The sequence below is a fragment of the Oratosquilla oratoria genome, chromosome 40, assembly GCF_046742065.1.
Source record: "Oratosquilla oratoria isolate Oo_2021 chromosome 40, ASM4674206v1, whole genome shotgun sequence".
NCBI lineage: Eukaryota > Metazoa > Arthropoda > Malacostraca > Stomatopoda > Squillidae > Oratosquilla > Oratosquilla oratoria.
In genome coordinates, this window is record NC_134816.1 from 33,680,785 (window position 1) to 33,698,264 (window position 17,480).

The window sequence follows — 17,480 nt, forward strand, 5'->3', positions numbered from 1 at the left end:
ATCGGGTGTCCTCTCGTTTTTTCAATGTTTTCACTCTTTTTTTCTGAGAATGGTGTGTAATATTTGTAAATTCACACATCACTTTGTTTGTGAACTGAACGAGCTCTAGGGATCACGGGAAACGGGGAACGACTCTGGTTTTTTTTTTTTTTTTTTTTTTTTTTGCTAATAGGTCTCTCTCTCTCTCTCTCTCTCTCTCTCTCTCTCTCTCTCATAAGGATCGTTCAGAGACTGTCCAGTTTCATTGCCAAAGTAAAAAACATTTATTTGTGTTTTACATATTATTACCGTTTTTGCGTTGACCAGCACTTGTCAGCAAATTAAAAAAGCAAGTCGGAAAGATATAATCTCCATCTGTGTTATATAAATAAACCTGATAAGAAAGCTTAGATAGGAAGGACGCTTAATTGTGATTAAATAAATCTATAGAAAATTCGTGTCCTCAGAAAATTCAAAAACAAGATTTATGCTTATTTTTCTCAAATTTGCATTTGCCAATGATTATAGAAAAAAAAAAGATAAGGGAGATCTCAAAAGCAGAAAAATGACAACTTTTTATCTTGACAGATAAAAAAAAAAACTGAAAAAAAAATAAATCGTAAAGGTGAATCCTAAGCCATAGTCAAGGCATCCTAATTCATCCGAGGGGCTTATGACGTCAAGTCGACTTTGAAGAACAGACTTTACATACTTAGAACTTCTCTTCTCTCCTAGATTTATTATCATCTAGAGGAGTGAGAAATAGTTCCTAAATCATTTCAGATTTGTTTCCTTGAAATAAGGAATCACATTTCAGAAAAGGATAAAAATGTCCGAGAAAATTGACAGAATAAAAAGTGGAAGTAAATTATGCAAAGGTCCAAGATACATGGGAGAAACTACGAACTATACATTCACAATCAAACAACTCAGTCATCCAAGACTCCGCCCCCTTTCTGGTGACGTCACGACAAAACCCACCATGATTGGCTACAAGATTCACAGTAGCCAATTGCCGTGACTTTTGTCTCAGATACAGCGGGAGACGGGGAGGAGTTCTGAATGACAAAGTAGTTTGATTCAAGTGTATATACAATATAATTCATCAAAAGTTATATACAAAAAATCTCAGTTCGTTGGTCTGCTGGGGACCTCAAATAACCTCTTAAAATATTCAAAACGAAATTTAGATAGCCTTTGAAGATAAAGAACATAAAACAAAAAAATTTATTATATTCTGGCACAAAATTGAGAAGTCTTTTCTTCACATATATGATTTTATCCCCGAAAATAGAAAACTGTCTTCATAAGCATTTGGAGTTTATTCTAACCTATTAAATACCATGAAACATAGTATATACATATATATATGTATGTATATATATATATGTATATATATACATATATATATGTATATATATATACATATATATATATATGTATACATATATATATATATATATATATACACATATATATATACATATATATGTATATATATATATGTGTGTGTGTGTGTGTGTGTGTGTATATATATATACACACATATATATATATATATATATATATATATACATACATATATATAAATAGCCTTTAAGTTTTGTTCTAAAATGTTCTTTACGTTTGAGACAACATTTGTCAGTTTAGGGAAGATCGTAATTGAAATAGAGTTCGGCTGGGATTCCTTCTAAACATTCCAGGTCATCAAAATGAAAATGATGAAATATTTATAATTTGTTCCAGGGCGTCTGAAATACATTAGACTCAGTTTATGGTAATATTGTGGGTTCGTCAGCCGGGGTATGTTGCCATAAAGAATCTATACGTTTCTCGACAAAATTCTATAAATGAATAATCAACCAAACGGATAAATAAAATAAATAAACAAATAAATAAACGATAAAGAATCAATTAGACTATACTGTGTTTAAGTGGGTCTTAGAAAAAATCGTACTCATTTTATGGTAATAACTCTAGTCTACCTGCTGGTGGTCTTACCATAAGGTGAGCCTTACTTTTCTTGGACCCGCTGATACTGAGATGCAGTCAACAATCCCGCCCCACCTTTCCTACACCTAAAAGAAATCTAGGAACCTAAGAATTGTAAATACTTAATGTTATGATAGTGTTTGTACCTTTTTAAAGAAGTTCGTAAAGGGCTCTATGTCAGTCAATCAGTCGATCAACCAGTCAAATAGTCGATTCACCAATTAATCTGTCGATCAACCAGTCAATTTGTCAATCCATCAGACAATCAGTCAGCCACAACACTTCAGTATCAAGTGATGATATATGTCAGATATTTTTTGTAACATTCATTTACTTATATGAGTTTAATTTCTGTCTTTTAATATTTAACTATTAAATGAGGATAATGTTTAACTTCCTGTATTCTATAAGAATGTCCATTCTATTCATACATAAAAAAACATTTGAAACTAATTTTTTATTTTGAGAACACCTTTCAACACTCCTGTATCTTATAAGAATATTAATTTTATTCACACACAAAAAATACATAATTCTTCTTATTTTGAGAATTGTTACCATCCTACCACACTCTTGTACCCTTTAAGAATGTCTGTTTCATTTATACACAAAAGACATTCAAATTAACTTTTTGACTTTGAGAACTGTAACCACCTTTCCAAACTCTCTTTCTATCATCCATTCTCCTTTATAGATTCCTTGTTTGGTATCATGCGGGAGACGGGTACCAAATGAAGAACTTATAAAAATCGAAATAAAAGTCAAAATTCTACGTAGCAGATAGACTTTTTGTATATGTTGCCGCTTGCCCTAAACAAAATGGGTTCTGTATATGAAATGTATAAGTATATCTGTGTTTATGTCATGTACACGTCTTGATTTTGTGTGTGCTAGGGTGTAATGTGGAAACAACTAGATTAAAAAGAAAACAGAAAATAAAATGAAATGACAAATATTATCATATAAAATCTCATCATGTTCCTCAGGTAAAAGTATAAATGTATGTACCAAAGGTCTTTTTTCCCCCTATAAGGGAGTGACCAAATGAAAGCACACAACCCCATCAGAAGCCAATAGAAACCTGTTCACCCACCCCACCCATATTAGCACCTTGTGGATGACGATAAGAGTCGGCATGGTTATATTTACATTTAAGGACGTAAAGATGCATGTGCGGTAGCAACACATGTATATGTATATGCATATTTATATGTATATGTATATGCATATGCATATGCATATGTATATGTATATGTATATGTATGTGTACATGTATATGTATATGTATATGCATATATGTATATGTATATGTATATGTATATGTATATGTATATATATATGTATATGCATATATGCATATATGTATATGTATATGCATATATGCATATATGTATATGTATATGTATATGTATATGTATATGTAGTGGTTATGGTCCAACAAAGAAAATTGTCTTGACCAAAAAGTCTTACTTCACGTTACGAGTATCATGTTTCAGAAGTCTTTGCCTGAAACTCTTGTGTCACGAACAAAGACAAAGACTTCCAGAACTTCCTGAAGTCTTCTGGATCGCGGATTTTCTGAAGTTCATTCGTTCTTCAACTAGAAGAAGATGATTATTGGTTCCAACCGACCGCTTTTTTGCATATATTTAATACGCCGTATTTGTTACGGCGGGATCCAACCAGTATATTCCTAGTCTGTTTTGTAAATGAAATAGATTTGATATATTTTTGAAGTTCTTGTAGCGTAAATAAGGGTGTTGACAATGAACGATTAAGTATTATGGTCCCGTGTTTTATTCCATTCCTCTGACGCTTACAAGAACACAACATAAGAAGAACATAAGAATGAAGGAGGCTGCAAGAGACCATAAGGCCTACACAACGCAGCTCCATATCTATCACCACCTGTCGTCATCCCCCCCATCCATCCATAAAGATTGGCAGAGTCTGGATTGATAAATTTGTGTCGTTGGATTGATGATTTTTTGTCTTCAAACTCAAATGATTGGGTGATTTTGGTAAGACTGGTTTTCTTTAGGCTGTCCCATATGGATTGATATTATGTTTTTTGTAGTCCATAATTCATCGGGTTTGGTGACACCCCTACGGACCACAGTCACTCAGAATCTTTTTCAATTGGAGAGACGTCTCCTCTTTCTCTTAAAAGAAAAGAAAAAAATCTTTGCGACCTAACTTTGGTTCCATACTCTCCCTAAGGACGGAAGCGCTTAATATTTCGTAAAGTCAGGAACTATCCGCTATTTAGAACGAGAACAGCCCACGGAGAGTTCTCCACATAATTAGGTCGGAAATTTCTTGTAAACTTCTAAAAACAAACAAAAAAAAAACATAAATTTGAGATTCCAAATGTTGCTATTTCAAGGGAAACAGATTATTGAACTGATCTATCAACATAGATGGGGAGCCTACGCCAGAAGGCGCTGAGTAACTGCTGACAAAGGCGTCACCTTTGCCTTATGCGATTAAGAGACTGTTGGGTCACTGCTGGGAATCGGAGAGGAGTGCGGGATTCGAACCCACAACTAATCGAGTGCAAGAGTGCGCGTCTCATTCTCTCTTTCCTGGACAAACTATCTACAACAGTGAGAACTGGTCTGATTTCCTCTTCGTATATTAATTCCTTTGGACCCAGGACTGAGGCCACGGTCATCTCAGTAACCGTGCAGTGGACCGACCCGATGACGGTCCTAGCGGTTAGGTCAAGGGCAGATTTGTGTGTGTGTGTGTGTGTGTGTGTGTGTGTGTGTGTGTGTGTGTGTGTGTGTGTGTGTGTGTGTGTGTGTGTGTGTGTGTGTGTGTGTGTGTGTGTGTGTGTGTGTGTGTGTGTGTGTGTGTGTGTGTGTGTGTGTGTGTGTGTGTGTGTGTGTGTGTGTGTGTGTGTGTGTGTGTGTGTGTGTGTGTGTGTGCGTGTACGCGTACGTGTATATGTGTTTCATTTAATTGTATACTCTAAATCATGTATAAATCAAACACTCTCTCAGCTCCTCACTTCTTTTCGCATTTTTATTCTATTAAACACCTTCAATAAGGTTACCGAAACGAGGTTACCTGGCCAAAGTCCCATAGCCTCTGCGTCACCGTGTTGATTATATTTCACCAATTAACAAAAAGTGATGCTCACTGGCCGACCGGATTAAAGCGTCGCTACTTGTGGCGGAGGTCGAGGTGACAGCAGTTCGAACTCTACCACCAACGAGTTGGACCAAGGGTATGACTAATCAAATTTCACGCTACAAAGTCCTCTGTAAGGGGCACCGTTTCAGCTTCCTGAAAGGGGAAGTTTGCAATGTTAAACCTAATCATCATATAAGGAAAATGGCGTTTGAGATTAAACTACTGTGTTAGTTTCATCTTTTGGAAATTTTGTGTTGGCTGAGGTGAGAGGAAGCAACGGGGGTAATCAGGGATCGAGCTCGGGTCTCCGCATTAAAGAGGCGAGGCGGGATTGGTTCCTAATGAGCTACGGAGTCCAATTTACTCCTTACCTCTGTCATCTCCTCCTCCTCTTCCTCCTCCTTCTCCTATTCCTCCCCCTCCTCTCCCCCTTCTAACTATCTCTTCTTCCTTCTCCTTTTTTTTCTTTCTTTTTCATCTTCCTCCTTTTAGTCCTCTTTCCTCCTCCTCCTCCTCCTCCTCCTCCTCCTCCTCCTCCTCCTTCTTCTCCTCTTTCTTCCTCTCCTATATTCCTTCTCCCTTTCTCTTCATGCTTCACCTTTTCTCTTTCTTTTCCTCCTCCTCCTTCTAATCCTCTTCCTGTCCCCTTCCCCTCCTCCTCCTTCTTCTTCTCCTCTTTCTTCTCCTCCTATCTCCCTTCCCCCTATCTTCTCTTCATCCTTCTCCATTTCTCTTTCTCTTCCTATTTCTCATCCTTATCCTCCGTCTTCTGCTCTCCAACCCCTTTTCCTCTTCCTCCTCCTCCTCCTCATCTTTCTCTTCCACCTCCTCGTCCTCCTCTTCCTCCTCGCCATCCTCATTTCTCCACCTCCTCCTTCTACTCTTCGTTTCCACCTTTCTCATCTTCCTCTTCCTCCTCCTTCTCCTCCTCCTCCTCCTTCTCGTCCTCCTCCTTTTTCTCCTCCCTCTCTCCTTCCCGGTCTCCTTCTCCTCTCCCTCACCTCCTCGTCCTCCTCCTCCTCTTTCTCCTCCTTTTTCTCCTCCACCTTTCCCTCCTGGTCTTCCTCTTCCTCCTCGTCTTTCATACCCCCCTTCTCCTCCTCCTCCTTCTTTTTCTTCTCTCTCTCCCTTTGCCGGTCTTCTTCTCCTCCCCCTCCTCGTCCTCCTCCTCCTCCATTTTCTCCTCCACCTATCCCTCCTGGTCTTCCTCTTCCTCCTCCTCCTCCTTCTTTTTCTTCTCTCTCTCCCCTTCCAGGTCTTCCTCTCCTCCTCCTCCTCCTCGTCCTCCCCTCCTCCTCCTCCTCCTCCTCCTCCTCGTCCTCCCCCTCCTCCTCCTCCTCCTCCATTTTCTCCTCCACCTCTCCCTCCTGGTCTTCCTCTTCCTCCTCCATGTCCTCCTCCTCCTCCTCCTCTTCTACCACTTGATAACTTTGATCTTTGTTCATTAGCCGTTGTAATTGGTTGTTAGCTGCATGTCTGTCTTTGACGGCTAATCACCACCTCAGCCGTTGTCATATTAACGAGGTTTCTATTCCATTCCAACATCAGTTGGGGTCATTGGATTGGAAAGGTTGCCGAGGAAGAAGCTTCTGAGGTCAAAGTTAAGAGATATATTTAGTGGGACTGGAGATAGGTGGTAATGGTCATGGAACTGCCAAGTGTAGGCCTTATGGTCTCATGGCTTTGGAATTCCAGAACTCGTCGTTGGGGTATACGGGTTCCTAAGATGGCCAGAGATTTGTTATTGTTATTGTTATTGTTATTGTTATAGTTATAATCATTATCATTATCATCATTATTATTATTATTATTATTATTATTATTATTATTATTATTATTATTATTATTATTATTATTATTATTATTATTATTATTATTATTATCATATATGTACACACACACACACACACACACACACACACACACACACACTCACACACACACACACACACACACACACACACACACACACACACACACACACACACACACACACACACACATACACACACACACACACACACATACACACACATATATATACATATATATATATATATATATATATATATATACATATATATATAAATATATATACACATATATATATATATAGAGTGGAGATTAGAATTCAATCATAAAATAACGTTGAATGTCTGTGATATATAAGGATGCGTTACTAGACCCCTAAATATCCTCATAAAACATGCACTCACTCACTACCCTATACGATGCCTTTTGAAGCTCTGTTTTCATCTCCTTTCACGTTTAGTATTACACGCCAGTGTTACATAATCTACTTAAAAAAAAAAAAATGTATTACATGACTAAAGCTCTAGCGTCATGTACACCCAGGTAGGTGAATGCTAATCTTACGTTTAGTCATCATGGACGTGTTCTCCTAATTATGTTGGACAGGAAGATGACCAAAGATAACCGATTCGAGTAATCTCTTCATTCGAGATCAGTGAACGCGAGCATAGCAACAGCTGTAGGGGTACAAGATATGGAAGCATAAAGTATGTAAGAAGATTGATTACAAAGGATTACAAAGGATTACAAAGGCGGAGCATGCCGACAGGAGACCTTTTGGCCCATATCTAGGTCGGATGCGAAAAAAAAATCACAATAATAATAAAACAATAAATAAAAACTATAACAATGTAAATAACAAATAAAATACATAAATAGATGCATAGGTATAGTTAAATAATAAACAAACAGGTAAATAGTAAATAATAACAAATGGACATATAACTAATAATAAATGAAAATCAGACAGACAAATGATAACAAAACAAAAACAAATAATATAAAATAAATTATAATCATTACAGCATATTGCTTAGGTGTTTATCTAAATGATTCTTAAAGCTTCGAACTGAACTACATTGCACTACCTGTGCAGGATACTAAAGCTTAACTAGCACAGTCGACAGCGACCCACGGCATCAAAAAGAATTACTAAGGGGTTACCAGCTTAGCGTAGTTTATGTTCCTATTTGGGGTGAAAATGAGAGGAAACCATCCGTTCTTTTTATTGTTTTTGTCAGTTTTTCCCGTCTATTCTAATTATTCCTCTGTTTTCCTATTCAAGTATTTTTCTGACGCTCGTAGGTCTAATGATATGTAACCATTTGTTCACCTTAAGAAGGTGACAGAACTCTACTATAGCAAATAAAAAAGGAAATTAATAAATAGATATATAGGTAAATAAATAAGTATTTTAGTCAATCAATAAATAGATAAATATACAAACAAACAAATTAATGAATAAGACAAATGAGTAAATAAATATATAAATAGATAAATCAATAAATAGATAAATATATAAGTAATAATAATAAGTAATAAAAATTAATAGATAAATAAAGTCAAATAAATAAGCAAATAGACACATAAATAAATAGATAAATAAATAAATAAATGAATATATAAATATATGAAAATGCTAACAAATAAATAGTAAATAAATAGATATATAACTTAATAAATAAATACCTTAATAAAATTATTATAGTTTTAATTTATTATTATTATTATTATTATTATTATTATTATTATTATTATTATTATTATTATTTTTTTTTTTTTTTTTTTTTTTTTTTTTTTTTTTTTTTTTTTTGCATCCGACCTAGATATGGATCAAAAGGTCTCCTGTCGGCATGCTTTGCCTTTGTAATCCTTTGAATAAGATGAATAAATAAATAAATAGATTAATAATAAAATTAATAGATAATTAAGTATATATGAAGATAGATGTATATAGGAAAATACATAGATGAATACATGATTGAATAAATACCTTAATTAATTAATCAATTATTTAATTAATTAATATATAGGTAAATAAATAGATAAATAATAATATAGATGAATTAATAAATGAGTGAATAAAGAAACAAACAAATAAACAGATAAATAAATTACTATGCAGATAAACTGATAAATGAAGAAATGAATGGTATATATATATATATATATATATATATATATTAATTTATTTATATGAGTTGAAAATGAATAAATGAGTAGACAATAAATAAATAAGAAAATACACATCTCCACGGTTCACTCAAGGTGGATAGGTTATGTTATATTAGGTTAGGTTAGTGTTAGTAAGATAAGGTTTGGTTAAGTTAGTGTTAGGTTAACTAGGTTGGACTTGGTTTTGTTATGTTGGGTTGGGTTAGGTTGGGTTAGGTTAGGTTGGGTTAGGTTGGGTTAGGTTGGGTTAGGTTAGGTTAGATTAGGTTGGGTTGGGGTGGGTTAGGTTAGGTTAAGCAAAGTTAGGTTTCGTTAAGCTATGTTGGGTTGATTTATATTTACAACTCAATTCAGGAGTTACTATTCTTTGTAATCTAATATGTGGAGAAGATTATTTTTACATGTGTACTCTAAGTTTGCTGATCTTTACAACGTCTGTAATAACAAAATAAATTAATAATTAAACAAACTAATGAATAAATGAATAAATAAACAAGTAAAAACTAATAAGCAAATAAATAGATATATCAATAACTGATTACATACTAAAGTGATATATAAAATAAAATAAAAATAAAATGAGATAAAAACAAACTAAGACGACAACTAATCAACTCTAACGAATAAAGAGGTTAAATCAGTAACCCTACATGATCAAATGTATTCATATCAAAAGTATCTCATTGTTGAAATTTGATGAATAAAATTTTAGTTTTCCCTAGACATTCTTTGTGTATCCTCTACCATCATAGAAAACGTACTAAAATTGCACGATGGGGGGACTTTGCTAAATAATGGTTTTCATTGTGGACACTGCTAATGCCAATTGAACGATATGTATGAAAGAGACGGAAATCTATATATGTATATGTACATGTATATGTATATGTATATGTATATTTTCTTGCAGGCAGACGAGGTTAAAAGCTATTGAAGATTCATTTTTGATTATCTTCTTGCGTATAGTCTCTATACGACGAATATTTGACTTATCATTTTCTGTAAGTCTGCTTAGGAGATCTCTTATATTGGCCGACGTTTCGGAACTCTCTTGTTCCATCTTCCAGGGCGAATTGTTGTGTCAAGTTTTCTGTGTTGATGGAACAAGAGAGTTCCGAAACGTCGGCCAATATAAGAGATCTCCTAAGTAGACTTACAGAAAATGATAAGTCAAATATTCGCCGTATAGAGACTATACGCAAGAAGATAATCAAAATTGAATATAAAAACAATATAAAAACCAACATAAAAAAAATAAACAAAAACATTAAAAGAAAACCAACCCACACGGAAATCAAATTAAACAAAACCAATTTGGGGTCGGTAAATAAGGTGGGACTTAAGAGGCAGACAAACAAAAGACATACAACACTCGCTCGCTTTGTTTTGCTACCCTGTAGAAAAGAAAAATACCTTGGAAAGTAAAACCCATTTGAAATATTTAAGTGAATGCATCACTATGAGGATGATTTACCAATGATTTGCCAAATTAGGAATGGGTTGGGAGGTTAAGTTAAGTTACGGGGGAAATGCTAAACTACAATTATCAAAAACCTCAAATAGGTTTATCAGGCCCAAGACTCACTTTTTCCAGCGAAACTTACAGGGTGTACCAAAATCACTGGAACTGGGACCTATGGACTAGGAAATTAGTCATTAAAATATAATGCATGCACTGTACTTTCGCCATTTTGGCCAAGCTGTACATTTCCAGATAAAATAACTAAAATGATAAATAAAAAGATAAACAAATATATATATATATATATATATATATATATATATATATATATATATATATATATATATATATATATATATATATATATATATGAATTGCGAATAGAAATAATATTTACCTTCCTGGGCAAATGTACGATATGATATAATGCAAATCGTGCCGTGTGAAATTACCGAGTTATACACAAACGCACAACATACACTCGCTTTCGCAAAATATTTAACCTAAAATGTACACCTTTCGATACTTTACATACTGCCAAGGTGACGCTGCTAAATTATTGTTCAGTATGGTTTCCCCAAGTGAAGATAGCTTAAAAACAATTCCTTTGCACAGTGAGGATGCAATATTCCCAATCGTGGGTTATTGTAAAGGCTAACCCTCGTAATGGGTGGAAAAAGCTGATCAGTGAGATTTTTCCTAAATTGAACACAAAGATACAAGTATCTGCTTGAGACGGTCCTACGAGATGTAGGTAGCAAAAGAATCGTCCATTACTGTTCGCCTTACCCCATCAACACACCTAACGTGTGGTTATGATCAAAGCAACTTAAGAGGCTGAAATGTGTGCGGCAACATTACAGACAAATGTCTAATGGAACAGAGTAACAACTGTATTTTCAACAACTAGTAAATAAACAACTCCAGCATCATACTATACACTGCCGTCTTCACCTACTTATTCCTATAAAAAAAAAATAAATAAATAAATAAATAAATAAATAATAATGAAAAAAAAAAATCTATATTATCAAAGGTTTCCCCCCCTTATATGGGAAGTAGCCAAGTTAAAAGGCACATAATCCTTCTGAATTAATAATTACATAAATATACACATGTTTACTGTTCAACACTAGGAACACACACACAAAACCATAACATTTAGGGACCTCTGTGAACCCTAAAAATACAATTAATTTTCTTCATTTGTACAGTGTCTTACTTAACCCTCACACTAAATGGTAATCAGAAGCAAAACCCACTTCCTTCCTGACTCCAATCTTGTACTTGTATCTCCCTATAAAACTTTTCACACACAACAAGTGATGTAAAAATATCTTACTTTTGTCTGGTTGTGGACGATACATACAAAGGATCTTCTTTTTCATTTCCACTCCTCGACCAAGTTCATATCCGACACCAAGGGAGGGTTGAGTCACTTCTGCTACTATGACTGAAAATATTGTTTATGTTAACTCATCTATGACTACAAATATGGTCATTCTTTTACCTTCACTTGTCACAGAAAACATTTCTTGTTTTGGTTCTCTCTTCTATAGTAACAGTTGTCCATGAAGCTATATTTACTACAAAAAACATTCTACATGCATTCTAATGTGTAGCATACATCATGATTTACTACAAGCCATTCTACAAAATCAACCTTAATACATGCCTCTCTCTCTCTCTCTCTCTCTTATTTCCCATCTATGTTCTATGTGGGGGAGGGGGGGGGGTTATGGAGTAGTTATGTGTGATTGATATTTTGATGCAGCACTAAAGGACTTCTCCCCATCTTCAATGTTTCTGCATGAGGGGACAGAGAGGGGGGTCACCAATTAAACAAAGTGGCCTTCCTATGGATGTGCTGTATCTTGCTGCTTCTGACCCAGGGCAATGGGCGAGATGCAGGGATGACCTATCATCCACAAGGAACAAGGATGAGAAGGAGGGAGGTGAGGTGGATGGGAATGAAATGGGTGGGAATTGAATTATGCTTTTTGACTTTGGCTTTTTCCCTGGTTAAGGGGGGAAAAGTCCTTAGTATACGTAAGTACAATATGTTCTATCTGAATATTTTTTTTTAATTCTGTATATAGTAAAGGAAGCTGTATAATACAATGTGTATCACTTTTTAGGATTAAGACAATTATCTAAATAAATTCTCTGACACATGGCAGCACTTTTCATCCCATGTTGTAATCGTTGTTGTGATCCTAAAATATGATACTCATTGTACATACATATACCAAAGTCTTTTTCCCCTTACAAGGAGGGAGGGTGGAGGGGTGTGGAGTGTATTCAGGGATGGAATGGGTGGGAATGATTTTATGCCTTTTCCTTTTTGGCTACCTCCCTTGTAAGGGGGAAAAAGCCTTGGTATATGTATGTAAAAAAAAACAAAGGCATAAAAACCAATTCCCACCCATTCCATCTCTAATACACTCCACTCCCCTCCACCCTCTCTCTCATCTTGGCACCTCCAGGATGATGGGTCATACCTGCATCTCACCCACTGCCCTGGGTCAGAAGCAGTCACAAGACACAGCACACCCACAATAAGGGCGCTTCATTAAATCAGCGACCCACCCTCTCCGTCCCTTTATGCAGAAAAGGAGAAGACGGGGAGAAATCCCTTCCGGCTGCGTCAAATTTTTCTCACACATACTACCTCAACCCCCATTCCACCTCATGCATCACAACCTCATCCATATACAACCCTTCTCCATTTACCCCTATCTTCCATCCTCTCCCTTCCTTCCTTCCTTCCTCCACAGACATTCCCCTCTTCCCCAAAGCCCCTTTTACACTCATTGTACTAGTTTCCTTTACTATATACAGAATATAATAAAAACAATTTCATAGAGTACACAGATGAGAAGTAAGAGAGAGAGAAAGACATATGCTAAGGTTGAATGGACTCCTTGAAGCATACAGACTATACAGTAAATTAAGTAATATATACAAATATATTTCTTCAGCTTGGTTTATTTGTTGGTGTGCATCCACAAAAGTGTAATATCATGCTATCAAGCTATCTTTGCTGCACCTAAACAAGGGTTTAATCAGTTCAAAATATACAAGAAATTACCCACCCTAACCTCAATTTAAGCAGTCTGACAAAACTGTGTGGGTAAATGATGGCTTTCACAAATTTTACTTGGTAACACCCTCTATAAAGACCATAGGTCAAACAATAATAACTGTTGCCTCAAGTTTCAGTGACTGGAAAGCTACGGCCTCACAGCGACTGGCATTAATCCTTAGGCCACATTTACATTGAGAGAGAGACTGGGCCGATTCTCGCCAAATGCTGTGAATTTGAATATCTAGAGGAAGACTTTGCTTGAATCTTTCTTAAATGACCAAAGAACACTTCAACAATGTGTCTAACACTCATAAATGTTGACCTCCTTTCAATTCACCATTCAGCGTCTCAATATAATATGACACAATGGGTAATTCGACATCTGAACACTGGAAGAACAATAGATTGTAACCGAAGTAGTTTCAACTAAAAAAAACTCATAACAGTTCAGGAGAATTGGCCCAAACTCAACCAGTGTAAACACAACCTTAGGCCTTCCTATAGATCTCTCTGGAAAGAAATTTTGGACTGTTGTCTGCGATGTATTTGTATGAGACAGTTTCTATGTCACTAGCTTATATTGGGAAGAAAAAAGTAGCCACTGCATATCAAATATCCTTATGAGAAAAGGTAGTAGAAATATCACTGAAACTGACTGAAAAACATCTTGGGCCCAGCCCAGAGCCTGAATGTCAGCCCACCTTTGGAGAAAAACACGTGTTGATAATGTCTGAAGGTGGGCAGCTTATATTATTGTATTATACGGGAAGGGGAGCTATGCTCATAGTGACCCGTCTTTGTATCTTGCAACATCTAGTTTGTTCTTAAATTCTTGTATGGTGTTTGCACACACTATTGTTGAATTCAATTTGTTCCAGACATCCACCACCGTGTGGCACACTTTTTTTTTTCAGATTTCTTCTATAACTATCCTTTTTGAGTTTCTTTTCATGTCCCCTTGTTTTTCTTTTATCTCACTTTAATAAGTCTTCTCTGTCAAGGACTTCCATGATTCTATAGTGTGTCATGTAATGTTGGCTTCCTTCCTTATAAGGGGAAAAAAGCCTTTGGTATATGTATGTATGTCATGTAATATTCATGTATGATGTTTTGTATGCCATGACATACTTCATATGGATTATGGTCAAAATTCTATGTTTTAGATATACGTAAATATACCAACAGCTCTTTCCCCCTGACAAGGGAGGTAGCCAAATACAAAGGCATAAAATCCACTCCCACCCATTCCATCCCCACGTACTCCACTCCCATTCAACCCCCTCCCTCGCTCCCTCTTATCTTGGCTCCTCCTGGGTGACGAGTCATCCCTGCATCTCACACACCGCCTTGGGTCAGAGGCAATGTAGCAAGACACAGCACATCCACTAAAAGGCCGCTTCGTTTAATTGGCAGCCCCCCCCCCCATCTCCATTCCTTCATGCAGAAAAAGAGAAGACAGGGAGAAATTTCATTGGGATGCATCAAAATATCATTCACACATACTCCCTCACCCCTCCCATCCCCTACCCACACCCTTCTTCCATGCATCACAGCATCATACATACATACATAACCTTTCTATACTCACCCCTATCTTCTCTCTTCTCCTGTCCTTCCTCAACAGACATTCCCCTCTTTCTCTATGCTCCTTTTATCCCATCCGTACACATCTTTGGTTGCCGCCTCATGTTCACTCCTTCCACCCACTTCTGCCTTCCTTCCTTCCACACCTCTTTTACTAATCATCACTCATTCTCTCCATGTGTCCAAACCATCCCAATACTCTTTCATCAACCCTATCTCCCAATTCCCTTTCCATCTCCACTCTGCTCACCTCCTCGTTTCTCACTCTATCCAACTTAGTAACCCGTACCATACTTCTCAGGCACCTCGTCTCAAACTCCTCTTCTCTTCCTCTCTTATGTTCCATGTTTCTGGCCCATACAGTGCTGTTGGTACAATCACTCCTTCATACAATCTCCCCTTTGCATCAACAAATCACCTCTTTCTCTTCTCTGTTCCAGTGTTGACAGATGTAATATGATTAGAAGCACTAGACCTACCATTACTGACAAAATTTTAGAGAAAGTGGTGATGTGATCAATGTTCAGGTGTTATGGAATTGTATGGTTGGGCCTTGAAATACCAACCCCAATTCCATTTTCTTTTGTTGATTCATGCTATTTCAGTATTATTGTAATTATAGCATCATTGCATGTCAAGATAGCAACTTATATGAAAGCTAAGTACTTAAATTATATTAATATTGACTAAATATGTAAATTGCATTTTGGATTGTTAATTGTTCAAATTTGTATATGATGAAACGAAAGTCTAGAATGGAGAAAGGTCTAGTGGGACTGACAGGTCCTGAGGGCTGGTAGTACACCTGTATAACTTGAGTATTGTTCCATTTGTATATACTGTAGAGTTCACAAAACTAGATTTAAAATATATCTAAATGCCAAATCATTATATTGCTGTAAAAGGATTTCACTTGCTTAGCTGTAAATCAGCTTGCTTTTCTTCCTTATTTCCTTTCTTACATATTATTGTTTAATGGCATATCTTCAATCATAATAAATTATTATACTGTTTTCTAAGTTTCATAGACCTTTTGTAGTAACCAGATATATTTGATCTTCTAGTATATTATTTGATCTTGCATACAATTACTTTGCATTAAACTCTAAACTGGGCGGTTTCACCTGGGAATTACTTCTGTATGCCCTGAGTTCAGTCAGTTGTCAATTACCATAGGGTATAACACCAGTTATCAAGGGGAATAGATAAAATGGACAAATATTTTAGTTTCAGGATGGGAGGTGTCACAGTCATGGGAACAGATTAAAGACCATGTCTGAGGAGTTGTCAAGAAATCTGTAGATGCACCTCTTCTGGAATAACTTAGAAGAGGATAAAGCCCAAGTTAAAACCACCAGTGAATTCAAAATGTATGCAATAACTAGAAAATTAGGCAAACAATATTAGGTAAACACTCACCATGGCATTGTTTCAGCCACATGACGTCCCTGTCATGAATGTCCTTGTCATCCTTCAATCCACCTGCAATTTAGGGATTCGTTCATCTCAATATGAAATGTGAAGGAGTGAAGGGTCAAAAACTTCAGTGTAATGCTTCAAGTTTTAGTGACTAACAGGAGCCACCAATGATTTCTGGCATCTCACACAGTTTTCTCCAGCAATAAAAACTGCACTATTACCTACTGTATTTGTGTCCTGGTAGTGAGGAAAATAAAGCTTTTTGGATAAAAAAAAAAAAAAAAACTGTATGTGTTTGTGTGTGTGTATACATATATATATATATATAGTCAAACTAGTATACAAAAAAGACATTTATCTATTTATCAATATATCGTATATATATACGTATGTAAACAAATATATTTTTTTTCTCTCTTCTATATATATATATATATATATTTATATATATATAAATATATATATATCTGTGTGTCTGCATACATATATAATAAATAAAGTCAAACTAGTATGCAAAAAAGACGTTTATTTATTTTTCAATATATCGTAATATATACGTATGTAAATATATATATATATACGTATATATATATATATATATATATATATATATATATATATATACAAGTCAAACTAGTATGAAAAAAGACATTTCTCTATCAATATATCGTATATATATACGTATATATACAATTTTTTTTTTCTAAAGTTATCCGTTTTCGTTTTCTCTCATATTTTTGATCAAACGCAACATACAATTTTATACGATTATAAAACCATATAATGATGTAATGACTTGATGGGAAAATATATGTGACGATTAGATAATGC

At 35.5% G+C, this 17,480-nt stretch overlaps 1 protein-coding gene across 1 annotated transcript in view; it reads right to left on the minus strand.

Annotated features, from left to right (window-relative positions):
• The window catches only part of LOC143020768 (5-hydroxymethyl-dUMP N-hydrolase-like), a 21,333-nt gene extending 4,467 nt beyond the window's left edge, over nt 1-16,866 (minus strand). The window contains exons 1-2 of the mRNA XM_076177505.1: nt 16,650-16,866; nt 11,901-12,011 (exon numbers count right to left, since the gene is read on the minus strand). Coding sequence (XP_076033620.1) covers nt 11,901-12,011; nt 16,650-16,671 — 133 coding nt within the window. The 5' untranslated portion in view covers nt 16,672-16,866. The remainder of the gene's footprint in view (nt 1-11,900; nt 12,012-16,649) is intronic.
• Nucleotides 16,867-17,480: the final 614 nt, after the last annotated feature.